This window comes from Pavona decussata, unplaced genomic scaffold, assembly GCF_977016875.1.
Source record: "Pavona decussata unplaced genomic scaffold, jaPavDecu1.1 SCAFFOLD_386, whole genome shotgun sequence".
Classification (NCBI taxonomy): Eukaryota; Metazoa; Cnidaria; class Anthozoa; order Scleractinia; family Agariciidae; genus Pavona; species Pavona decussata.
Genome location: NW_028145758.1, coordinates 2,225,152 through 2,252,487, shown reverse-complemented (window position 1 = coordinate 2,252,487; position 27,336 = coordinate 2,225,152). Strand labels below are relative to the sequence as shown.

At 38.9% G+C, this 27,336-nt stretch overlaps 2 protein-coding genes across 4 annotated transcripts in view; one reads left to right on the top strand and one right to left on the bottom strand.

Annotated features, from left to right (window-relative positions):
• Positions 1-5,361, top strand: part of LOC146451625 (uncharacterized) — a 12,595-nt gene extending 7,234 nt beyond the window's left edge. The window contains exons 2-3 of the mRNA XM_085098767.1: positions 1,486-4,183; positions 4,262-5,361. Coding sequence (XP_084954893.1) covers positions 1,486-2,208 — 723 coding nt within the window. The 3' untranslated portion in view covers positions 2,209-4,183; positions 4,262-5,361. The remainder of the gene's footprint in view (positions 1-1,485; positions 4,184-4,261) is intronic.
• On the bottom strand, positions 4,862-27,336 carry LOC146451624 (prestin-like). 3 transcript variants are annotated; one of them, XR_014860002.1, is made up of 18 exons: positions 26,408-27,212; positions 24,461-24,571; positions 22,891-23,135; positions 22,156-22,320; positions 20,710-20,862; positions 19,545-19,627; positions 18,799-18,946; positions 13,069-13,179; positions 12,257-12,334; positions 11,604-11,699; positions 9,301-9,407; positions 9,119-9,188; positions 8,540-8,797; positions 7,909-8,049; positions 7,768-7,822; positions 7,538-7,650; positions 5,345-6,549; positions 4,862-5,242 (listed from the first exon to the last, which is right to left on the bottom strand). XR_014860002.1 is itself a non-coding variant. In XM_085099001.1 (18 exons), the coding sequence occupies exons 2-18, from the start codon at positions 26,745-26,747 to the stop codon at positions 6,433-6,435; spliced, it is 2,391 nt and encodes a 796-aa protein (XP_084955127.1). In that variant the 5' UTR covers positions 26,748-27,092; positions 27,238-27,336; the 3' UTR covers positions 4,862-6,432. The 3 variants fall into 3 exon arrangements, 2 of the variants coding, with proteins under 2 accessions (XP_084955127.1, XP_084955126.1); XM_085099001.1 differs by adding an exon at positions 27,238-27,336 and having other exon boundaries at positions 4,862-6,549; positions 26,408-27,092; XM_085099000.1 differs by having other exon boundaries at positions 4,862-6,549.

Sequence of the window (27,336 nt, the reverse complement as noted above, 5' to 3'; positions counted from 1 at the left end):
CCCCACTCCCCAACTTACGAATTTGGGGGGTGGAGGGTATGGATTTTTTTCTGGAACTACACACTGTATTGAGGTGGCACCCGTTTACACCGTGTTGAGTATTTCAATATCGACGTTTAAATCAGCTTTGCAAAAAAAGAAAAAAACAAAGTAACTGACCTTGTAAGAACCACTGAAAAAGGAAAACAGAATAAACGTTTTGGGCCAGAACCAAAACTGTGCACAATCATATTTCTTATTGATAAAAAACTGGAGATTTCATTTCCTAATTGTATAATAAATTATCGGTTCAAACAAAATTTACAACAAAGTGTCATGCTGTCATGCTACCCACTACAATTTCTCAACAGCTCTCCGCTTTCAAAAACGTTACTCTACAATGTTGAGAGGGATTATTCTGGTGCTTGCAAGGAACAAGAGAGGGCAAGGAAATATTAAGAAAAGCGTGATGACCCCATTTGGGGAAATAGAAAAGCCCTTTGAGGGAATAATCTGGACCCATTTGGGGATTACTGAGCCCCGTTTGGGGGATTGCAAATCAATCCCGTTAGTAAACCCTATTTGGGAAAGACTGGTGGTTGGGTTGGTAAATTTAGAAAAGAAACTGCATATTGGGTTAAAACCAGACATTCCGGTTTTATGTAAGATTCATGACGTAATTTCAAGAGAGATTGACATTCAAGGAATGCATCTTCCTAACTAGTTAAGGCCGGAGTCGTTTATTTCACACAATCAGTTATCTCAAAGCATTTGGGTTTTCGTATTAGTGACAAAAATTCTGAGCTCCAATTTGAAAAAAATTTGTCTTAGCTTATCATCTCGAGTGCAAACCAATTGTCAGCAACTTCAGGAGTGTTTCCTCCACGAATTTAATAATCGCAGTAGGCTCTGCATTAACATGTAATTTCCCCAACTCACTTTATAAAACTGCTTGCAGAACGTTTTCTTTCTTTTATTTATACTGATATGAAAACATACCCGGGCCCAGCTCTGCAGGGGCGGATCCAGAAAATTCTTCCCCCCCCCCCCCCCCCAACTCTCCTCCTTACCCCGCTAATTTCGTCCAGGGCGCGCGTTTATCAAAGCTAGCTCCCGGAAAACTCAAAATGTTTTTGTTTTCAAAATTTATCAAGAACTGATTGATTTTTCTTTTTGCAATGACTTTTTTGTGCATGTAAAATAGTTTTTCGAGACCGAAATCTTTTCGTAAGAAAAGCGCGCGCCTGCTCGGTATTTTACGGTATTTCGACTGGCCAGAATGAAGTAATCACGGACCGTAAGAACACAGAGTGACGTGTTACCTTATCGTAATAGCCTGGGAAAAGGACAAAACCTAAATGGTTAGACTGTGACTCAGCTACTGTGGACGTCATTCGCCTGACGTTCAGAAATATCTCTGGTTTCCCTCTTCATTGACGTCATGGATATTCTAGGAATTCAGGTGCCTCATGATCAGTTAGTTTGAGACCCAATCGGTCGAGCTAGAGAGAAATTGATTACCAAAGAATCCGGAATAAAAGCGGGATGGCTGCAGTTTCTACGCCTCTAGTTTTGGGGTTTATGCTCGTTGCTTGCTCGCTAGTTGCTGTAGGCAATGGATCTTGTAGTCGATACTCGGGTTCTTGCGACTCAAATGAGGTCTGCTGCCATCGTGAGTGTATTACAGGAACGAACTGTTACAATCTCTCCTGCCAGAATTATGACGATTGTTCGAGCGGCGAAACTTGCTGTAGCAACCAGTGTAAAAGTGGCTATGACTGTAATGGGTTTTCTTGCAAATCAAGCTCAGATTGTAGCGACTTCGAGTATTGTTGCGACGGAATCTGCGATGTGGACTATTGCGATGATCCTACTCCTGTAATTATTGGCTCAGTTTGTGGTACGCTCTTCCCAATTTGTTTGATTAGCATGTGCATTTTCTTCGCTTGCCGAAGACGTCGAAGCATAGCTCGCCCCGGCAGAGTTATAGTAGGAAGAAGGGTTACAAGCGTTACCACCACGAGACACATAGCGCAGGCCAATCCACCCTATACTGGTCAGGTGCCACCGCCATACCAACAAGGCTACTCACACTACCCCCCACCTCAGTATCAACAGCATCAAACAGCTGCTCCCCCACCATACAACCCTGGAGTAACAAGTCCAAGTCAACCACCTCCCCCGTACAATCCAGCGTACACCCCTCAAACAACATATGGTGCAGTATAACCTGATTCATCCTTGCCTTTTCACAAGTAACATCACAGTGCAAGCTTGGTGTGACAGTGAATTTTAAACAGGACAGGAAATTGTATTATTATAATGAGGTCTGCGAACTGCAATATATTATTGTTAACTGTGCAACAGGAAAACAAGAAAAAGCTGATTCTATTACCTTGTAAATCATGAACCGAGACAATTAAAATATTTATGATTTTTATAACTGGAGTACCCATAAAACAACAGAGAAGTTTTAATTTGTTAATAATATATACATATAAAGAAGTGGTGCATCTAGGGGAGGTGCCCAGAGCACCCTTCCTTGTGAGACCAAAATCAAGGCCCATTGAGGGCTGAGGTACCAAGATATCTAATTTCATGTAGAGGCAAGTCAAGCATTCAAGAACAGGCCTTCCACTTACCTGAAGGTCTGGCCTGATCTGACACTGTATGGTTTGTGGCAATTTAAATAAGCTAGAGAGAGATCCCATTTCTCTCTTTAGAGAGTTAGGCTTATAATGCATTATTTTAATACAGAGGCTAAACATAAATTTTTTTCTGTTTTGAAATCATTTCACTTTCCAGTAGTCAAGACTGTTCACGGAAAACAGTCAAGTGTCCATTAATTTCGTTCATGGTTGCTGTAAAATGGTGGTAATATATTAACCTTTTGGGCTTTTACAGCTTCAGAAGGATTTTTGGGTGGGCTTACAATAAATACTGGGGGGTCTTTCGGGAAATAAGTTGTGTCACATACAGTTCCATAAAAATAAAATTATCCATTTTAATACTTACCTAAGATCTTAGAGTTTGATTATTTCAATTAAATAAATTATTAATAACATCTTAACAGTATTTTTCAGTATTTAATAGATGTCGCAAATGTTGTTTACCATTCACAAAAAACTTTTCAGAAATTTTGGTTGGAATGTAAAATGGAGCACAAACTCTTGGGTCATCCCTTTGGAAAAATTCCGGGAGAAAGAAGTAGTCCCATTTTCCTGGTTATGATGTTCGGAAATTATGGAAATTTTTGTTCCATATTCTACATGTCTCAAAGCTCTAAATATTTCATAACAGTTTCAGACCTTTGGTTACGACAGCTGCGCCAAATGTGCCCCAACTGAAATTACAGTGTCTTGTGGAAATTGAAATGGAACAAATTCCCAACCAAAATGTCTAGAACGTTTTGGTTAATGGTGAACAACCAACAAAACACAATAAAATGGCAATAAAGTTGTTTTATCTCCAACAAGCATCGAAATTGAAATTCAAAAATGTAATAAATTAGATGGAACAGTTCAACATGAAATCTCTCGTTCTTAACACTTTGCTGTAATTTTTCATTTAATGGCAGCACTCCTAGGATTTCATCCAAACCCCTTCTTCAAAATTAACAGTATGCATTGTACCATGGGATGCACAAAGTTGTTGTGTTACATGCTCAACATTGCATCATGTTTCCTTCATTCACCATCTATCTGTTCAAGAATTAAGCCGAGCTGGTCAATACTTTACAATGTTCTTTATATTAATTTTGTAAGACACCCATGTGAAAAATAATTATTTCAAGCAAGGGCACAGGGAAAGAGCTAACTGTATTCTGATGTTTGAAGCTCCAAAGGAAATTCCAAAAGCCTCTGGGGCAGGGAGGGTAGGGGTCTGGGTACATGTTCCCTTAGTAAATACTTAGATTTACACTCTTAAAGATGCCACTTCCAGGGGTTTCAAGTCTTTCCAGACAACATCTTGATCAGTTCCATTTCCTTTAGATGGAGTGTGATCATGTAAATCAGGAGATGTTTTAATGTCAATATTTTCAGTTTCACATCTTACTTGGAGCAAAGTGAAACCCGCTCCATAGTTGGGCGAACCGGGGCCTCATAACATCTGTTTCAAATATTGTCCCAGAAAACAGACGCAACACCAAAATTAACATCTCGAGACACTTGGCAATATTCATGTTCAAAACTAGTCATGAGTTGTTCTAGTCTGAAATGTCAGCCGTCTCCTCCCCCTAACCTGCGCGGAGGGGGAGGAGACGGCTGACATTTCAGACTAGAGTTGTTCACCAAAATATAATATTTGCATGCCATGCAGCCTTTTTTGATTGTGACAAAAAAATCCTTAAAACAGTTTTAATCTGTGGCTCTGACAGCTAGGTATGTTCATGTCTTGGCACAATGCATATGGCTGGCCACCATCAGCTACCTGTGATGTGCGGGATCCTGCTTCTTAAACAGCCATTCAGTTGTGACCTTTTCAGGATAATGGAATCTAGTGTTTAAAATTAACTAAGAAGCCTGTTTTCTTCAGAGTTCACATTTCAAAATGTTTGTGGAATTGTCCCTAAACATAGGGGTTTAGTAAAGGAAACTGGCCACTTCGAGCATTCTTCACACGCAGTGTCCATGATACCAGCAGATTCCACCCTGATTAAACAAATTGCTTTTCCCTTTCTGGAGTGTATCGAGAATTTGGGGCAAAAGTTGTGGAAATTAAGGTCGCTGAAATTAACGCGCCACTTAATTAATGATGCGGAAATTAATGTTAACAAAAATTAATGCGACTTAAATATTATTAACACAAATTTTAAAAATTTGCATTAATTTCATGAGGCGTTAATTTCCCATAAGGTATTTAGAAGATCAGCAACAAGACAGTCAAACGAGCAACCATTTTATTTTATACTAAATAGATGTAAAAGGCATGTTAATTTGTCCACTGAGTTCAGTGAGACAAAAATATAATTATCATCTAAATACTTACATTAATAATTAATTTTATCTTTAATTTTAGGAAAATATTTATGGAGATACTTATTCCTGTTGCATTCACTTTTTTATTGGTTCAACTTAAAAAATATCTGTAAATGTTTCCTTGCCACTCTTCTAAGGCTAGACGACAGTTACTTGTAATAATGATATTAAAAGAGGTCTTCATGAATGTTTCGAATGGGGGACAAAACAGATTCATAGTAAAAAAAACACCAATAAATGCTTAGACAGAACTGGAAACTAAAACCTGCTCTGAACAACATGAACTTGGGTAGCAAACAGTAAATTAATTCAAGACTTTGTGAGACAATGTGACTAAGCATTTTTTCTGCAAACCCAAGCAAGACTTTCTTAAGGGCGATTTACACGGTACGACTTTGTCGCATGCGACAAGCTTACGACAGGCTATAGCACAAATTGTTACGTGTAAATCAAACCTACAACTCGCTTACAACTGTCGTGTACCTCACAAAAAATGTCATAGGATTTTAAAATCCTACAACAATCGTAGGTATAGGCAATGTTGAATGATGAGAGTTGTATGCCAATTTTTGCATGACACGAGCAGCGTGCGCTCTAGAAATCGCACCCGACAGTCGTAAGCAAAAGTTGTACCGTCTAGATCGGCCTTTAGCTCCCAGAGAGGGGTGAGAGTACTCAGGTAGGTACATGTATGTGGAATATGCACAGTTCAGAAGGTTTAAATTGCATTTGAAAGTGATACCTTAATTGTTCCAGAAATAGGCAATTTTTCATATCTTGTTCTAGATAATAATAAATTATTATCACCAGGTCCAAGAAATTAGAGCAAAATGTATTGTGATGAGTCTTCATCAGCAAAGTGAGCTCCACGTTCTCACGTGATTACATGTTGTCTAGTCATGTGACAACAAGTGGTTAAAAATGGCGGGAACTTAATTTCCATTTAATGTGGAATGTTGGCATCTCATGTGGATAGCTTCCTTGATTTTCCTTTTGATTGATGAATTTATTATTATTTAACATATTCCAAGGTCAGGAATGAATGTACATAGTCATATTGTTCTAGATATTTTATTAAATATCACTACCCTGTTTGGAAAACTAATTAAATATTATTTTGTTTGCACACAACTGATATATTATCTGAAATTATAGTTGTGCTTCTAAACAAATCAGGTTTTGTAAGTTTTCTCTTATCAAAATGTTCTCTTACCGAAATTTTCTCTTATCGAAGTTTCCTTTGATAATTTTCTCCTACAAATCAGACCTGTTTTGTTAGTTTCTCCTATCTCCCATAGCAGTAGGCCAGGGACCAAATAATTTAAGTTAAAAATAATTCACTTGTTTATTGAATTATGAAAAATAAATATTAACATTTCCACACTTCAATATCACACATCAAATAAATCCGAGAGCCAAACAATGACAGTTTCTTGTGCTCCCAACCCTCATAACCAATCGACATAAGGAACTTCTACTGAGAGAGATTTCTGTGGTGAGTTTGACCAACTGATGGATTACAAGTTCCAGCCTCTAATGTCATGCTGGCTGATTCAGTATCACTCATCGTGGGAGAGGTATAAGATGCATCCTGCAAAACACGCAATAACACTGTTAAGGACGGTACGGTGCCTGACCTTTTGCTGCTGTGCATACGTTCTGCACATCTCAGGAGGGTCAGAGAAAGTTGGGTTTCTTATAGCCTGCATAGCAGTCGTTTCCATTTCTTTTAAGCCAAGCGGGGCAAGCACGCGAGGGCATTGGGCAAAAAGGAGCAAAAAAGTTGCTCCTTTTTGCCCAATGCCCTCGCGCGCTTGCCCCGCTTGGCTTGAAGGAAACGGAAACAACTGCTACGCAGGCTAGGTTTCTTACAGCGGTACTGACCTAAACCAGAGATATTTTGCACAGTTTATAACTACATGGGAAAAGAAGATATTGTCAAGGGTTATTGGAATCTTAAAAGAAAATTACGGGTAACCATGCATTTTTCAATTTAGGAAGAAATGCTATATGTTGTTTTGTATTTTGGTGCTTTTTAAAATTATTGTGTTGCTTATAATTATCTCTAAAAAATGCATGGTTACTCCCAATTTTCTTTTTGGATTCCAATAACCCTTATTAAGATCTGGTTTCCCACATAGCCATAAACTGTACAAAGCGGAACACCATCTCAAGCGTTATTTATAATTACCATCTTAACATTATAGACTTTTTGTTCATGGTCAGAGCTGTCATTAAGGGCCGTAACCCGTAACACCTGTTACGGCTGAAAAACCTTCAAAGAACCTTGATGTTACGGCTGGTCTTGATGGTTTAAGGGTCATTTTACTCAGAAATTAAGAAGATTGTTACGGGTGAGAAGATTAATGCCACATGTGACTAAAAACTCAATGACGTCTTTATGCATTGTACATTAATAAATTAATTATTTTGATATTAATTGCTTTATTTTGTTAATTTAGCCAGAACTCTTTTTAAACCAGCCACAAAATTATATGCCAAACCAGATGTTCCTGCATAAATTTTTAACTAAATAAATAAGCCAGTAATTTAATGAAAGAGAATTCCACAAAACTCACCTCAGAGTGAATTCCAACAGCGTGTATCACAGCATCATGCACCGAGACAAATAAATGCTCTGTTCCTATTCTTGCTGTAAAGCCTGCTTTCTCTAACATTTCACGTATGTGGTCTAGACAACAGCATAAAATAAAATTACACTAATTTATTTCTTTGCTCTGAACAAATATGCTATTTTAAACTGATTAATGTACAAAAACATTATAATTGTAAATATATTGTAACTCACATCTACAGTGTGCCAAGTAGAATTTCACTCCAATCTTTTCATACTCTACACCAAGCTAACAAAAAAAAAATAATAATAAGTTACAATATTTAGTCCATCATACCTCTCTTGTATTATTAGCTAGCTATTCATGGGTCTCACCTGCAACAGGGTGTTTACTCCTTGAGTGTCTATAAAGTTAAATGTACTAGCATCAACAATAACAGCATGAACTGGGACAGAATCTCCATCTCCATTACCATTCTCATTGGCTTCTGTGTCACTCAACGTAATTTCTACATCCTGAAATGGAAATTAACGGCAGTTACAAGACAGTTAAAATAATAGTCAAGAACAAACAACAACAACAGCAACAAAACTTTATTATATTAAATACAAAGCAAGTATTAAATTAATACAAAAATACTTCCACCTGCAAGTTGTAAATTATATATTACAAAGCCTGAAGTAATTTAATACAAACAATTTTATTACATTAATTTTACATTAATTACATTAATTTTATAATTCCAAAACAGTCCTAAGAAACTGGTGTATGAGAGAATAAACTACAAATGTGTTCAGTTAAATGCAAACTTTGTGCACTTTTCTTCAAGGGAATGTGACTTGCCAAACTGTGGAATGTTCTGTGGTTAAACTGGCTTGTTTTAGTATCCGCTGGTGAGCTTTTAGCAGCCTGTTGGCAACTTATAATATTTCAAATGGTCAAGTGTTGGTTTAACTGTCAACCTGGAGAGCTTTCCAACATCACCCAAAACAAGAAGGAGCTTACCCCATTCTCCAGAGTTGTGTTGGCCACTACAGTAGATTCAGGAAAATTGTGCTCTGTGATCTCTATTGATGGGCTTCCTGGGTCAGACACATTATGTCTGTAGTAAACTGAACTGTCACTGTCAATGCTACTGTGTTTGTTGGGATTTTGTGGATCAATCCCAGTCAACTCTATCAAAGAACTGCGGAAGTACTCTGAATTGGCATAAAACATGGCTGACTCAAACCTAAAAATCTTTACACCAGGGACTGGTTTAGCCTAAAAAAAAAATAAACATCTGATTACTTATAGTCCAAAAAATCTTTGTTTAATGTATTTGTTGTAGGTTAAAATGAATCCAGGCTAAAATAATTTCAACCTAGGTTGATTTGTATTTTCCTTTGTTAAGGTTGGGTAATTTACATCTGAAACAAAGGAAAATACAAGACCTCCTCAAAGTGATATGACTTTGATAAAATTATAAGGAAAACTTTAGCCCTATTAATATTACTTATAGAGACAAATAATAATTAATTTGTTTCTATAAGTAATATTATTTTAGTAGTTCAAGCAGAAATAAAAGAAAAACTGCATACTAACTGAAGGAACCCTATGAAGATCTCTGTAAATTCCTGTCTTTGGAATTTGTCCAAGAAGGGTTGCTGGTGGTCTGAAATGAAAAAGTGTTTATAAACAAGTAATACACAGTAAGTGTTTTAATTTATACTAACAAACAAATGAAAAAATATTAATGTTAAGGAATTCGAAGGAATCAAACCAACCTTGATGACTTCCAAAGCACTACCACAAGTGCCATGATAACTCCGATTCCCAATCCCACATCAATGCCAAGCAAAACAACTCCTAGCCAAGCTGCAAACCATACAACCTTTGAAACAAAAACAATTTTTTTCCAACAAATAATAAAAAAATTATCTACTGAACTTTACAACTAAAACCAATCATGCTACATAACTATGTAATGTTCAAATTCAGGGTTTGCACTAATCACAAATAAATTAAAATTCAATCCATGACTTTTCATTCACCACAATCCCAATTTTCATTGAACATTCAAGACAAATCCTTTGACAATAAAGCCAGCAGTCAGAAGGCACAGAAATCATTTTGTTTGCAAACACATTTTGGAATGGCATATTTCAACCTTTGGTAACAAGGAAACTCTTTTGGAAACCAAGTTCCTATAATAGCCAAAACATAGTTCGTAGAGTGTGACATGACTCCTTCTACTAACTATGGCCAAAAATAACATTTCCTGAGTTTTCAATGACTTTATAAGCTTAGGAATTAGAAGTTCCCTGACTTGATGTCAAATTTCCTGCACGCAGCCTTTTCCCAGACCTAAAAAAAATATTTTTTTTGCCTTGATCGACTTTTTCCTGACCATGTTAACCCTGACATTATACCTGGATCAATGTTCTTTTCACTCTGGCACAGAAATCAATCTAGTGTAATGTTAACAGAAATGACAGAAAACAGATCACTGTTGGACTGACTGATATACCTTGTGCCAGAGCAATTCCATGAAAGACCGATTAGGTTGCGTTCAATTGACTTTATTCCGGAATAAGAATAAGCGGAATAGCTGTTAAATTTCTCTTTTTATGAAATTTGGGAGGTCAATTCTGCAAACTATTGCCGACACATGTCTCATACTCCTAACTTCTAAAACCTTTTATGAAGGATTTCCTGTCACATATCATTGTATGTATTCTTATTCCGGAATATAGGGTCAGTTGAACGCACCCTTAGTGTTGTGTGCTGGACCAGTTCACATGACTCAGAACGGCATGGAAACTAATCTGATATATTAAGTATTCCACGTTCACAATCATGCCAAAACCAGCATCCCATGTGACAACAAAAGGCGAATCCAGTCAAGTTTTTTTTGAGACAGTACAATCTAGCTGTTGCTCTATCAGGAGTTAGAAATTCTTAATTCCTTTCTTATTCCAAAATGTTGAAACTCTTGGACTTTTACATGTAAGGCCAGCTTTTAAAAATCCATCAAAAAAGGTCTTCACTCATTCACATAATAAAAATATGATTATCATTAGAGGGAGTCGTTGAATAAATGATGGTAATTGTTTTCTTTATATAATTTTTGCCAAATTTACAGCTTTACTATTTAGTTTACCTTAGTTTTGCTTTTGGGGCCTTATACACCACAAGGCACAAAGACTGGGCCTAGTAGGTATTAAATTCAACTACTGAGGAGGTCAGAATAAGGTTGGGAGTCAAATGAATGAATGCAATAAACTGAAGGGCTTAGAGCTTTACCAATCTAATGCATTTAAGGACAGTGCCTACTAATACCGAAGTATTTTTGTGCGGTTTATGACTATGCGGGAAAAGCAGATCTTAGCAAGGCCTGTTGGAATCCAAAGGGGTAACCACGCATTTTTCAGAGATAATTAAGCAACAATATCTCCAAAAAGTGCCAAAATATAAAGCAATGTATGGGGTTTTTTCCTAAATTGCAGCTTAATTTTCTCTGAAAAATGCATGGTTACCCCCAATTTTCTTTTGAGATACCAACAACATTTGGTACATGTAAGTTCTGCTTTCTCCGTATAGTTTTAAAACCGCGCAAAAATATTACTGTATTTAGTAGGCACCACCTATAGGAAACCCGAGTATCTCGCGATGCGCAGAACGAATGCGCAGTAACAAAAGTAGGCACCGTCCTTAAGATCGCTTTTTGTTGTTTTAGCTCAGATTCACTAGAGATTTTGCATGTGGCCTTGAATTCCTTCAGGAAACGTTGCTCCAATGTTGTATGTGCTGCTTTGCGCTTTGTTTGCAATAAAAACCTATGATTATGGGTAAGATTTCCGTTTTCATCACAAAAAAAAAAGCACAACGCAGCGGATAAAACATTGGAGCAATGGTTCCTGAAGGAATTCAAGGCCACATGCAAACACTCCTGTGAATCTGAGCTAAAACAAGAAAAAGTGACCTGAATGTAGTTAGGTTGCAATTATGTTCTAGCTGAGCCCTTCAACTAACTCTTTTAACCTTGGGACTGAAAAGGTTGAAAGTAGACTTTCTAGTATCAACTTACAGCATCTGGTTTGCATATTCTCCAGAGCTGCCTCAGCCTGCTAAACTGACGGAACAAGCCTTTAAGTGCAACCACAATCACTGCTGCTAGTATAGCCTGAAAAACGTAAGAAAGAAAAGGCAGTCATCTGTCAAATGTGGTTACCTTATCACTGATTTTTGATGAAACATGAAAGTTGGATAACTGTTATAATATTAGACACTGGGAAAATAAACAGTCCCATAAAAAGAAAACCTTGTATGTCTACAAAAGAAGCCTACATACATAAAGGGCTAGCTCACAAAATTTAATGATGGCCAAGGGAAATCTGTGACTCACCACCGTAATATTGATGTGATACAAAAATAACGAAAAAAAAAAAAACCGATATGCAAGTTTTTCAATCCAAAGTTGAGGTGTTTGGAAATGGGATAAACACTCGTTTGAGTGTTTGATATAGCTTCACAAACCTTACATAATTCTTGGAGAAAATCAAAGTAAAAGTTCACTTTATTTTATTTTATGATAATTAAGATCACTTTTCCAAACCTCTTTCACGGTAGTGACTCCATGAATTATAAATAAATTTAAGATTTCAAGCCCTCAGAAATACTTCCACTGCTTATTAAGCAGGGGTGTTAATAAACAGTAGGAAAACATGCATTTACACTCACCTTGGGCAAGTGATAAAACAGTGGAGCTATAAACAACAACACCAGGATAATTATAATCACAACAGGAATGGTACAGAGCTGCAAAACAAAAAGAAAAATAATATAAACTTGCAGAAATTTAACAACTTTTATGCAGGTTCAAAAAAATTCACAAATGTATATGTCCTTCCATGGGAAGACATTGGAAACTCTGAACAAATGAAGTGTAATTGAAATTTCCAAAGGCAGGGGTTTCATTAAGTTTTGAAGTAGGGGGGCACCTATAAGAGAGTAGCTGGACAGAAAATTACCCTTGAAGTGAATTTCTTTGTGTTCAGTTTGAAAGTAGCTAGGCAGGTACCAGCTCTTGTGTATCCTAGTACTGGTACCCAGGTCCCACCTTCTAATGAGAACCCTGCAAAGGGGGAGGGGGGGTATGAGGGGATTGGATTTTTTCAGGGACATCTCATTCTTTAAAGCTGGATGACAGTTTTTATTTTATTTTTTTTTTCCTGGTCTCTAAATGGAGGAGACTGCATTTTAATCCCACTTCTGACCCGATATTTACAAAATATGAAAGGATTTGTACACATGGAAACCAATCACTATAAATTTATTGCTTATTCAAGACCAAGACCTTGGGAAACACTGCAAAATACTCCACAATTTGTGAAGTATTTTGCAGTGTGGCCTAGGGTCTGCCAAATGTTTTGAATTTGAGGTTGGCAACCCAAATCACATGATGAAAAGAAAATCCATTAATGGTAATCACAGAATCATTATCCATGATATTCAAGGCAGCTCTAACAGCATAATATCACATTTTCAAATACCTGTGTTCGTGCAAGACTTTCTTGAATGACTGACCTAGAAAGTGAGCCACTGACCGGAAAACAAGAGAAGAATGATCCAATGATGTTGGCTGATCCACAAGCAATAAGTTCCTAATGATGGAAAACAGACATGCATGATCAATCTATGCAAAAGGGGGATGGGAGGTGGGGGAAATTTCTGATATCTGAGAGGCCAGTGTACAAGGGTGTTATGTATTAGCATATTCAGCAGCATATACACGTGTACGTGCATATTGTTATGCATTAGCATATTGGGTATTGCATGAATAAACCATTCAGATTTGGACCGGCTGCGGGCAGCCACAAATGGCGTAGTGTGTTTCCTAAAGATATTACATTTTGGCGACGAGGATGGCTTCGTACATTGGCCGCGTTGGAGAGTTTTCGAAAGACAAAGAGACGTTCACTGCCTATGTGGAGCGAATTGAAATGTTTTTCACTGCGAACAACATTGTAGAGACTCCTGGTTCGGAGAATGCGACTGCGAATCGACGCATCGTGCAACAGCGAAAGGCAATTTTTCTTACTGAAGTTGGCCCGGAGGTTTATTCTGTGTTAAGCAACCTCTTATCTCCCGCAAAACCAAAGGACTCGACCTTGGAGGACATCATTCGGCGATTGAAAGATCATTATGATCCGGCCCCACTCGAAATAACCGAAAGTTTTCATTTCGGCATGCGAAATCAAAACCTGGGTGAATCGATTAATGATTACATCGTGGCGCTGAAGAAGTTATCTATTCACTGCAACTATGGTGAATTTTTGAACCGTGCATTGAGGGACAGGTTTGTTTGTGGATTGAACAGTGTGAAGATCCAAAATAAGTTGCTCAACACCTCAGGTTTGACGTTCGACACGGCGTGTCAGATTGCTATTTCAATGGAGTTGGCAGACAAGAACAGTCGAGAGTTTAGTCGACCAAACTCTGGTGTTGGACCAGAAGCGACGAGCTCAGTTAATAAGCTCAGTGCGAGTGAAAACAACCGACAAAGAGGAGCCAAGTGTTCGCGCTGCAATGGTTACCACTCACCTAAGTCTTGCAAATTTAAGGATGCCACATGCTATAGATGTCAGGAAATCGGACATATTGCTGTGGTGTGTAAAAAAAGGGTTCAAGGGAAGCCGGTCAGAGGAGGTAGAATTCAGCAGCTAGACGCCGATTTCGTTGACGGGGATGCAGTAGATAATGAAGGTCCGGATGATGAGTTAGGGATTTTTGGACTTTATGCTACGAGCAGCAAAGGTAGCAAAGGCTACCATGTTGAGGTGGAGATTAACGGCGAGAACATGGATATGCAGATTGACACAGCCGCCGATTATTCTATCATGAGCAGAGATACGTACGTCACGAAATTCAAGTCTATTCCACTTCAGAAGACCGACATAAAGCTGAAGACATACACAGGTGAAACGTTGCAGACATGTGGGCAGATCGCGTGCAAAGTTGTGCATGCTGGACAGGAACACACCCTTCCAATGATTGTGGCAGAAAATGAGGGCAAACCAACCCTGCTCGGGCGAAACTGGTTGGACAAACTCAAGCTGGATTGGAATGAAGTTTTCAGTTTGGCCGGTGTGATTTCGGCGAACGAAGAATTAGACTACATCCTTGAGAAGCATGCTGACCTGTTCAGAGAAGGGTATGATGGAATGAAGGGGCTGGAAGCGCATATTCGTGTACGCGAGAATGCAAGTCCAATTTATTTCAAGTCACGCCCGGTGCCATATGCTCTTAGAGAAGCTGTGGAAGCAGAGCTTAACAAGCTTGAGGCAGGGCTTCTGATAGGGTGCAAAAAAAAATTGGAAATTATGCGGCACTTTTAAGTCTCATTATGCGGCAAGAAAGGTCTATTATGCGGCAAATTATGCGATTTCATTTTAGCTAATTTAACCTTGTTTTATTAGGTCTAAGAGGAGCACAATTCATTTTTTGCTGTTCAAGAAGCAATTTGAGCACAAAGGAAGGAACAAATGGCTGAAATAAATCATTTGTTGCCTCATTTCAACGTTTGTTGATTCCCACCCGCATTTTTTCCACATTCGGCTTGTGTGACTCAGCTTCAAGGTGCTTGTCTACCACAAACTTTCAAAGATGAACAACCACTACGTTGCAGACCATCGTCATCATGAAATGTTCCTTCGGGGTACTTTCTTGCCCTGTCTTTCGCCGAAATATTTACAGGAAGGTGCGATCTTTTTTTTTTCCTGCGAAGAAGTGCTCGGCATTTTAACAACAAACTTATCCATAATGAGGATTGAGGAAATTTGTTTCAATTAAATCAAAATAACTACATATTGCAAGCGACTATCGAGCAGTTTCCATGCTGATACTAACAACACAAGTTAGAAGGAATCAAATGACATCTATTGTGATTGGTGTATTTACATAAAAGGATTGTTTATTCCGTGCCAATGATCACTTGTTTAATTTTGAAAACCAGCACCAGGTCCCCAACATGTAAAATGACACATAGAACGCCTGTTTGTTCGTTTGTTCAACGAACGAACGCTTCCCGGTGCTTTTTGACGCCTTTTGAAAGAAAAAATGCCTTGAGATAACATTTAAATTATCGGAGAACTTAACATTGAGCGGGATTTTTGCTCTTTTTTTCTTAAATTGTGCGTTTTTGTACAAATTCTGCGATATTTCATGTATTATGCGATTTGTTGCGATTTTAGGTCAATTATGCGAAATCGCAACATCGCATAATATCAGAAGCCCTGTTGAGGAAAACGGTGTTATCGTCAAAGTCGAACGGAGTGATTGGGCTAGCCCAATAGTTGTCGTGCCGAAGTCTGACGGGTCGGTCAGAATTTGTGGTGATTACAAGGTGACGATCAACCAGGTGGTCGATGATGAACAATATCCTCTCCCAACAGCACAAGATCTGTACTCCACACTGGCTGGATCCAAGGTGTTTACTAAACTCGACCTGACGCATGCGTATGCGCAAATGAGTGTTGATGAAGCCAGCCGGAAGTATCTGAGCATTAACACCCACAAGGGATTGTACGCGTATACAAAGCTGCCATATGGTGTCAAATCTGCACCGAAGATTTTCCAAGCAACGATGGACAAAATCTTGGCAGGAGTTGAGAAGTGCGTATGTAATCAAGATGATATTCTTATCGGAGGTGTCGATACGAAAGAAAATCTGGAGATCACGGCGGAAGTGTTGGACAGACTACACAAGTACAACGTGCGACTAAACCTGAAGAAATGCATTTTCCAGGCGAAGCAAGTTGTGTACCTTGGTCTGCGAGTGGATGGTGACGGGTTGCATCCAGTACAGGAGAAGATTTCAGCCATAAAGAATGCTCCAGTGCCGAAGGATGTGAGTGAATTGCGGTCGTTTCTGGGCATGGTGCAGTACTACTCGCGTTTCCTGTCAGGGTTGGCCACAACTCTTGCGCCATTGCATCGGTTATTGAAGAAAGATGTCCCGTGGAATTGGACTAGTGTAGAACAGAGAGCGTATGAAACGTGCAAGTCAAGCTTGACCAGTGATGCCCTACTCGTTCATTATGATGCCAAAAGAGAACTTCGACTTGCGTGTGACGCTTCATCGTACGGACTTGGTGCGGTGATTAGTCATGTCATGGATGACGGGCACGAGCGGTCAATCGCATTTGCATCAAGGACATTGAGTGCCAGTGAGAAGAATTACGCCCAAATTGAAAAGGAAGCCTTGTCTTTGGTGTTTGGGGTGAAACGTTTTCACCAGTTCTTGTACGGGCGTAAATTTACGCTTGTGACAGACCACAAACCTCTGCAAGCAATTTTGGGTCCAAAGTCTGCTGTTCCTACTCTTGCCGCGGCACGCATGCAGAGATGGGCACTTGTGCTATCAGCGTATGACTACGAGCTAGAGTATCGTAGGTCAGTGGAACATTTGAACGCTGACGCTTTATCAAGATTGCCTCATCAGGATTCAAGTTTGGGCATGGAGGGTGAGATTTACAGAATAGGAGCGGTTCGTGAAGAGTTTCCGGTTATGGCGGCGGATATTGCACAGGCAACCCTTAAGGATCCGATGTTAAGCAAGGTGTATCAGAATACTTTGTATGGATGGCCAGAGACCTGTGATGATGTGGAACTGAAACCGTTCCACAGCAGAAGAAATGAATTGTCGTACGAGCAAGGCTGTGTGCTCTGGGGAATCCGCGTGGTAGTTCCTGTGAGCCTTAGAAGTCAATTGCTGGGTGAATTGCACTGGGAGCACCCGGGTGTGTGCAGTATGAAGGCCGTCGCTCGCAGTTTCATGTGGTGGCCTGGGTTAGATGGAGAAATCGAACGCGTGGTCAAGAGTTGTTCAGTGTGTCAGAATGTGAGGAGTTTACCACCAAAGATGCCCTTGCATCCCTGGAAGTGGCCAACAAGACCCTTTCAGAGGGTTCATGTTGATTTCTGCCAGAAAGGAAAGGATTATTTCCTCGTGCTAATTGACAGTCATTCGAAATGGATAGATGTGAAGCATATGACCTCCACAACTACCGAGCGCACCATTGATGAATTGAGGCTTATGTTTGCTGAACATGGTCTTCCAGAACAGTTGGTGTCAGATAATGGCCCGCAGTTTACTTCTGCTGAGTTTTCCCTGTTCATGAGACAGAATGGTATCAAGCACACATTAGTTCCTCCTTACCACCCTGCTTCAAATGGTGCTGCTGAGAGGTCTGTTCGAGTGGTGAAGGAAGCGTTAGTGAAACAGGTGCTACAAGGAACCGGACACATGTCAATGAAGCACAGGCTTGCCAATTTCTTGATCAAGTACCGTTCCACACCCCATAGTGTTACTGGGCGGACCCCAGCTGAGCTAATGGTTAAGAGGCAGCTGCGAACCAGGCTGACCTTGTTGAAACCAAATCTGGCACAATTTGTTGAGAGTAAGCAGTTGAAGCAGAAGTTTCACCATGACAGATCGCAAGTTGAGAGGACATTTAAGGTGAATGAGCCCGTCCGAGTCCGTAATCCTGTCGGTGGATTTAAGTCAGGGTCTGTGAAGTGGAGTCCAGGCATCGTTTTGGAGGTGCGTGGAAGTCGTTGGTATCTCGTTCAAGTGGGCAATTTGACAAGACATGTTCACGCAGATCACCTCGTTACGGCATCTGCTGATGAGACGTCAACTGATCCAGGCGATTCCTTGGAACCAGAAAATCATTTGCGAGTTTCACAAAACGTGTTTGAACCTGAACTTTGCACACACGATGCACAAGACGACAGACCAGAGCCAGAAACGAAGAACACGGAAGTAACAGGCGGTTTACCCACGCAGGAACAGGAAAACACGGAACCAACAGGAGGTTCTCCCGTTCCTACAGTAGGACTCACTCTAAGACGCTCGACTAGAATAAGAAAACCAGTTGAAAAGTTAAACTTGTGAGGAAAACTGAGTTTCAAGAAGAAAACTTTAGTGAGGACTTGGAACAAACCTTTTTTTTTTTTTTTTCGGTTTATTTTCTTTTTTTTGGCGGGAAAGTGGTGTTATGTATTACCTTTGTTGTCATTTCCTTTTTTTTGGCGGGAAAGCAGTGTTATGTATTAGCATATTCAGCAGCATATACACGTGTACGTGCATATTGTTATGCATTAGCATATTGGGTATTGCATGAATAAACCATTCAGATTTGGACCGGCTGCGGGCAGCCACAAATGGCGTAGTGTGTTTCCTAAAGATATTACAAAGGGTACAAAAACTATCACATTACCTGATTTGAATCAACAACATAATTGTTTCTTTGGGCAAACACTTTAGCCAAAGAAACATTTGTTGCAAATATCACGATAGCAATCACAAGAGCATCAGGAATCATGCTTCCCATCAAGACAAAGGACGGCGCCGCTGGCACTCGCAGCCTGCAGCAAAGAAAAGAGATTCAGTTGCAAACAATGATCAAAAATCTTGAAGACTTGCCTCCTAAAATTTTCTAAAAAATAGTTCCACATGTAGCCAATGGCATGTTTGATTGATATTATCATAGAAAAAGATACATGTAATTGCCATCAAAATTACAGCAAGCAATGCTACAACTGTTTTGAATTAAGTGATACCCTAAGACTACAAATGTATAATTTTGGCATTGCTGTTTATCCTGGACTGAGCAAGGCCTGGTGTAGTAGAATGTCACACTTAGTTAACAAAATAAGAGGCAGGGGGTGGGGGGGGGGGGTAAAATTTTAAGTACATTAAAAAATTATTGAACAAATCCTCATAAATTTAAATGTACTTACAAACATCCGCATGACAATATATAAGAGAGTAAAGAGAGATTGCAGAGGAACTGTCACACACAGTTCAAGTTGACACATTTAATCCCATAATAATTTATATAACAGTTTTGTTTTGGTTTGAAGTTACCAGTACTCAGAGCACCTTGTATTATTTGGCTCTATAAGTTGGAAAATTTGACACAAAAAGTGCAAGAGTGCATATTACGTTAAATTAATAGATTACCCTCTGGGGATATTGCCAAGGATTGGTACTTGAAATTTTTCATTCAGAGCAACAAAATATGACACCAATGTTCCAAGAACAACCTGTAAAAAAAATGCATACCACTATAAAAACAATTGATTTATATTAATAGAGCCACTTTCTACATGTACATGTATTCTGGATAATTGACAGACAGAATGTACAGTGCTATGAAAATTATAGACAATAAGTACACAATGAAAATTCTTGGGAAAAATTTCCGAGCTCCCAGCAGGAATTGAAACCACGACCTTCGTGGTCATAACTGGAAGGTTGTGGGTTTGATTCATGCTGGGGCTCAGAAATTTTTTCCAAGAATTTTCATTGTGTACTTATCATCTATTTCATAGTCTTGGGTGGTTGGTTGGTTAGCTAGAATGTACAATGTGTATAAATAAAATGTAATTACAGGAAATATCTATACTTCCCAACAGAAGGGATCGGAAATTACAGGAGGGGGGGGGGGGGGGGGGCTAAAAGTCTAAAAACTGTAAAGGAATGTACAAACTAGCTGAATTGGAATTTCCAGATGGGTGGGGTGGGGGGTCTTAGAAGAAAAAAAACCCTTCCATGGGAGAGGTAACCATGGGTATTTTCTGGAACTACACACTATAAGGGCAAGACAGTCTGAGATGAGGATTATTCAGTACTGTTATTTCACCATATGCATGTTGAAAGATATTTTGCACAAACTATAATAAAGCACCAATGGCTTCCAAGTTCTGTCACACTCTTTGATTCACCACATAACTTGATTTCCTTTATTGCAAATACTTAAAACACGGAGAGAAAGAGTTACAATATTCTAACTCTCCAAATTACATGAGCTGACACCTTAAATCCTGGCTTTTGTTTCACCCACAATGGGTGGCAAAAAAAGCTGGAAAAGGCATTTACTCTTGCAGGCTACACAAGCTATAAAAGGCTGCTATAGAGTGTGTTCATGGCGGCCATGTTGGAGAAGCCAAACAATAAAGGATATATGGATAAAAACAAAATTTATTTCCCAAAGGAAAATTGTTTCACTCTTCCAATATGGCTTCCGTGAACACACTCTATTGCAAAGGCTAAAACTGTTAACATAAAGGCTTGACTAACTAGTAAATAATAAAGTTTAAAATAAAAAATCAAGGCTTGAACATACCACTATTAACTCTGCAGGTATAGGAAATTTCATTTTATGCTTCAATTTTTCGCTGATAAACTTGAGTAAAATTAACAGAAGAATGCAGACCATTCCAGTGATAATTGCTCCAGGTATAGACAACGTAATATTCTTAAACATAAAAATGTATGTCTGCGGAAAACAAAAGAAATAATATTGTAAGGCAATCTTGAAAACACTCCACAATGAAAAAGTTGAGCTTGGGGTAAATGTGACTAACCCCCTGATGTTAAGGATACTTTAAGCATTTTACATGAAGTTGTTTTTTTGGTTTTTGGGGTCACATGACCTACTTCGATGGAGAAAAACGTTTTGGGTCGTTTTGTGAGACCACGAGGTTTTTTGGAGTACATGTATTGTATTTTTGTCTAGAAAAGGAATAAACGGTCAATTGGAACCACCCCCAGTTGCATTATATTGGAACTGAGTCTCCATTCTGAGTTGCTTTGAACCTCACCATAAAAGCGAGGCTGAGTGAAAAGCTTTTCATGTGAAAATTAGTTTTGTTTGCGTATGATTGAAGACTAATTTTCATAATAAAAACTAGGCATGAGGGCCCGCTTTGATAATGAGGTTCAAAGCAACTTGAAAATTGCCTTTTGTTACTTACAACCTATATTTTTCCAAATGGCACATCAAACATTTCATGGAAATACAGTATATGTAGAACAAAAAGAACCATTGGAGAGATCACTTGCATTACTTACACTGTTCATCCATACTGGCGTTAAAAGCATTATCATACCCCTCCTCGACTAACTGATGGGAGGGGACTGGAAACTAATTTTCAGCAGGGTTACATTCAGAGTTTTGCAGAATGTTAAATGTGAACTCTCTAGATTCCCTAGCCTTACTCAGCGATGCATGTGTTGACAGTGTGAATTTTCAGATGGGCTTATAATAATATAGCAAAAGCACGCCATGAGCAGATTCACTGATCGATGCAGAATGCACGTCCTCACACATCTGGAAAGCATCACATATCACACATTGCAAAAAACGGTATGTGATCCAGAACGAGCATGCCCGCCCAAATACCGCAGGACAGCATTGGCTCGAGTCTAAGTTAGCCTAAATTACATTTAGCCGCATTTAGCAATATGTCAATAGAAGATAACTCTGTCAGTTGCACATGTGTGGTACGTCAAAGACACCAATGACTACCACACATGGTTGCGGCAGCTTGTCTGAGTTCCATAAACAGTACACATCATGCACTTGCTTACATGACATGCATGTAGGTATGGAGCAAGTCACAAGAAGATGACATGACTTTGTTATGTTGACCTTGTCGTCTCGGATGATGTTTTGACCAATCAAAACCTGGAGGCTGGGGTAGGTGAGCGAACAAGAAAAAAGGAGAAAAAATACAAAAAATAATGGGTATTTAGTATTACTAGAAGCAGAGTAAAAATATCCGCAAACCTTGACTACAGCAAACACTCCTGGGTATCGTGGAACAGTCAGACCAAGAATGTGCTTGACTTGACTTGTAAAGACCAGAACGGCAGCTCCAGTAGTAAAACCACTGATGATAGGATCAGACAAGTACACAGCCACAAAACCAAGCTTTAGAAGACCCATTACAAACTGTGGAAAAAGAGTAGGTTTGTTTTAGGACAGTCAAATGTAACTACCTATTAAATAGGTCATAGTACAAAAGTTGACTAATAAACATTAATGCCTGGACCCTACAGTCAGTATTGCAGGTCGTTCAAAATTCAATTACCTGGCGGGCTAATCGTTACTTAATTTTTGTGATTTTCTTTGTAAAGTAACCTATTAAAACAGGTCACGAATATAGAAACAGCTTGTTGCCAGACTTGGTAAAGGTCAAAATAATATTGAGTTGTTGTTTGATTTATTTAGTAACAAATTAATCAATCAATAATTATTGATTAATAATAAATTAATCAATCAATCAATCAATTTTGACCTATATTAAGGGGTTGCAGCCACCCTTTGGTCTGACTGACTGACTGACTGGCTAGCCAGCTGGCTGACTGATTGACTGACTGACTGACTGACTGACTGACTGACTGACTGACTGACTGACTGACTGACTGACTGACTGACTGACTGACTGACTGACTGACTGACTTTGACAAGTAACATTCAGACTACACACATATAAGAATATAACACCTTTGAAACACTCACCTGGAAAAGACCAACAAGCATTGAAAGAGCCACAGCTACTTCTAACTTCTTTTCATCCAACAAGTCCTGCTGACTTGGAAAACTGCTATTTGTCTCTTCCTTGTATATTGAGCTGAGCAGGAGACCAGCTCCTGATGAACTATCATGTGGCTGTATAGTGGGAGCTGCAGTGGTGGGTACTACAGATTTGTCTACTTCTCTCTCCACAACATGTCCCACCATCAAGCAGACCACAGCAAAGGTTCCTACAAAAAGATTTCAACCACAAACCATCATTGATAATTAAAAACGTCCTCTGTTCAGTGGTGTCTAAAAAAAGTTCACATGGTGTATGTACATCGCAGTCCCCCTTCACTTTCAGGAAGAACAATGGTTACTGATATCAATGGCATCTGGATGTTTCCAGTTAATCATATTTATCAGTAAATAAATTCTAAGTCAGAACAAACAATTTCACAGCCACCTTAAATTTTTTGCTCTAAATTCCTCCCTACAATTTTTTTTGGAAAGAGTTACAGTATGCCTTCACAAGCTGATTACAATTCAAAAGTAAGAAATGGGAGTCACCAAGCTCATTTTTGAGTTATAATCACTTAAGCTAAAATTAGGGGTGTTTTTACAGGCTATACTGTTACTATAGAAGCCTATAAAGTTCAGAAAACAACGACAACTTGTTCACCAATACAATGTAATAAGGCATTAATTATTTGGCATTAATTGGTTGATACTGATAAAGAGTGGTAGAGTAGTATGTACATGGTAGCATTGATCCATCAAGGTTTATAAAGTGCTGGAAACTGGTGCCAGGCAACTTAAATGCAATGGGGAAAATTTGATTTAACAAGGAAAATGTAAGGAATTTGGTAGTTGTAGTCAAGTGATGCCATAATGAAAATAGCCAATTAACTGATCCGTGTTACAAACGTTTTAGGTGACATCTGACTCATCCCCAGCCATCTGTTATGATATTGTACGCTTTCCTTTCTCTCTTCTTTCTTCCTGTCGTCTCCTTTGTTGCGTTGCCATCCTAGTCTCCTCTCAATCGTACAATATCATAAGAGACGACTGGGGACGAGTCACCGTCACACCAAAGAAAATGAAGCGATTTTGGCCTTCCAAACCAGACCATTGAGAAGTAAAATCCTAAACGGTCCAATTATTAGGACTGCTAATCTGTCATTAAATCTTATAGCATCTTGTACAGGGTTTCTGCCAGGTTACAACCTCAATCCTATTTCTCTCCTTTATTACCACTGCTAATAACATATCACAAACGGCCACAATCCCAGTTACATTTTCTTGAAACACCCACTATACCATTCAATGTCACGCTACTCCAACCTGTTGTCCTCACATCAAGAGGTAACATGATATTATCCAGATGCTATTAGCCCCTTTCATAATCGTGGCCACATTTCTTTGAAAAACCTCACTCCCCCACTCAATGCTGATCAAATGAGCACAATGTGAGGACAGTTTAGGACTAACTCAAACAAACCATGTCAAAGTATTTGGCCCCAACTGCAGGTCATGAAAAAGATCTCAGCAAATGAGATGGATTGAAGCTTACCTAGTGATATATGACGGGATGTTCCCATTGCCATATAGACTAGAATAGGAACAAACGCAGTGTACAAGCCTGTAACAGCAGGAAGGGATGCCAGCATAGCATAGGCCAGACCTGGAAAAAAATGTGCATTGGTTCACTGTCTCACAACTCTTGTTCGAAATAACTCTGTGGGTTGTTCAAGAACCCACTCACTATTCATAAATAGTAGGGGAAGTAGTTCCCGGAGTTGTGGTCTGGTCTTTGTGTGTATTGGTCTGGTAGGGTGGGGTGAGATCACATATACAATGCAGACTGAGGTGGTAGCCAGAGGCGCCTTGTATGTGCTGACATCCGATCTCACCCTCTGGATATCATTGGTTATTGATTGTAAAGATAGATACAGATAGATACTTTATTATAAACACCATTGCAGCCATAAGCTGAATTACGCGATATTTACAAATTCTAATAATAACAAAGAGAAAATAAGAAAATTATCTACATCTTATAGACATGGCTAAAAATATAATAACAAAGAGTCACAAGTCACAAGTCACAAGTCACAAAAGTCACAAGTATGTTGTAACTTATTTAATAAAGACTTCATTCAACACTAACAGTGATCGGCATCAAATTTCTCCTTGTAATTTCCAGAAAATATCCATACTTCTCCCAATGAAGGTTTTTTGTTTTGCACCAAAGTGAATTTTCTTGATATTTTAATAACTTCTCCCCAATACTTTTATAAAAAAAAATATGAACACAAGATATATATAGGAGAATTTATTCTTTGATATTAGGGGTTAAGGGTTACACAATCAAACAAATAAAAGATAATTACAAATGGTGGCTTGGAAGATTGTTTTTCCAAAAAAATAAATATTTCTAATTAAGGTGGCTTACTACAGTTTTAATGGAGTATATAAGGGCACAACTTTTAACTCTTTTAAAAAAGGTTCCAAGCTGTTTTTCCCTTCACTATTTACTGTTTGCTTAAGTCTTTTACGATTCTATGTGAAATTTGAACAATTAAACGTCAACAAATAGCCAAAATGAGCAACCGAGTACCCAATGAGAGACTGGGCACTAGTAGGTTAAGTCACGTTTTTCTCAAATTCTACCCGTATGACCCCACCTGAAAATTTCAGGAATAAGAAATTGGGTCTGATTTAACATTCATGCAAAGTAAAATAAAAATCTGTAAGACAGTTTTTGTGTAAACTAAGGGAATGTGAAATCAAAAATAGCTCAAAATCTGTCTTACAGATTTTTCAAAAATTTTGGCTCCAAACGTGATTCACCCGAACAAATCAACCGTGAAAATTTCATCATAAGTTGTACGGTAAGTTTTCGAGCAATCCTCGATCAAAGACAGGTTTTTACAACCTCGGACGAGAATTGAATTGCGCATGCCCTTTACTTAAGCGCGCGCTCATGTAACCCCATGTATCGCATGCGAGAAAGGTACAGTAAATTAGAGCTCTTTTACCGAATGTTTATCAAACTTTTTTGCCATATTTTTTTGGCCCTAGGCTTGATTACATGTTTGAACGGAGTTTTGAAACTATCGATACATACACCAAAGAGATTTGACGCCTTTCATGTGCTGAAGTGGTTTTTGTTACTTCTTGAAGTTACTTGCGTCATTTTTGCACGCGCGACAAATACTGACGTGTGGCAGGCTATCATAGCGCGCGCCACTAAGTCTCGGAAAAACTGTAGTAAGCCACCTTAATTACCCAGATTGTACACCAAACCTTAATTACCACCTAACTTGGGGCCTGTTTACATGGAGGGAGGGTACCTTCTAGGAAGGTTACCCTCCTCTATTGTTTTTCGCAGTTTTGTTTACATGCGAGATAGGGTTACCCTAGGTGGAGGGTAATGACTCGAGCTTAATGTGTCAACTTTTACTTGTGTGTGTTTTTTGGAGAGTTTCTATTCAATTCGTATGTCCTCGCCACTTACCTTGAGGGATATGCATGATGGCGACTGTTAACCCCCCTGCTACGTCGTGTGCCAAGTCCCTCCGCACGTTATAACCAGGCAACCATTCCGCAATAGGGAACCAAGATTGCAAAACGTCTTTGCAAGCACATCTGGTTGGAAAAAAGTACCTCTTGAAGGTTTTAGCAAGAGATGAAGGTTCGAATTCAGAACTAGAGACGTATTCCTCCTGTTTGATAAATGACTCGGTGAATTCTTGCTCGTTGTATACATGCCGAGAAAGATTAATTCTGTACCGCCGCCGACGTCGACGATTCCTCGCAGCTTGGATCTCTGATATTTCTGAATCTCTCATGGACATAGCTGTAGAAATCCTTGATTCAACTTGACTAAGAACAGGCCAGAGCTTCGCTTTCGATGTGCTTTTTCAGTCGACGTTCTTACAATGATCTGAAAACAGCTGAAAATGACGCAAGCGGGATGGTTGTTTTTGCATCACCGTTTGATGTCTTTTCTACAGCAAGTCCTGTTTGATCCAAACTGTCCCTCCACATCTCAATTTAACTCAGTCTTGTTTGGCGTTTAACGTGTGCCTTTTGGCGGTTAGCTTACGTCGGAAAGGATTTTGCTTTCGTCCAACAGATTTCAAACTTATTCCACTAAGACTGATGAAATATCACCAGCTGTTGATCTTCGAAATGACTACCTACGGCATGTAGAGGTAAACAAGAAGTCCAATTAAATTAATTCGTTATTTTTGTGAAAAGCATTCACAATAAAAGAACACACTCCGAAAGTTTCCCAGTTGAATAATTTGTTTTAAGAAAAATATTATCTTTAAACAATTATACCTTCGTAAATAATTTAGAATCCGTGAAACAATCACCAGCGCTTGGCACGCGCACGTGACTTGAATGAAGATTTATCAGCGTCGTCAGACTAAACAATCA

Coding starts and splice junctions, on each gene's coding strand:
- LOC146451624 (XM_085099001.1), bottom strand. CDS start 26,747: ATGTCCATGAGAGATTCAGAAATATCAGAGATCCAAGCTGCGAGGAAT. Junction 19,628..20,709: donor TACCTGCAGAGTTAATAGTG/GTATGTTCAAGC, acceptor TTTTTTTTACAG/GTTGTTCTTGGAACATTGGT. Junction 13,180..18,798: donor ATGTTGTTGATTCAAATCAG/GTAATGTGATAG, acceptor TTCCATCATTAG/GAACTTATTGCTTGTGGATC.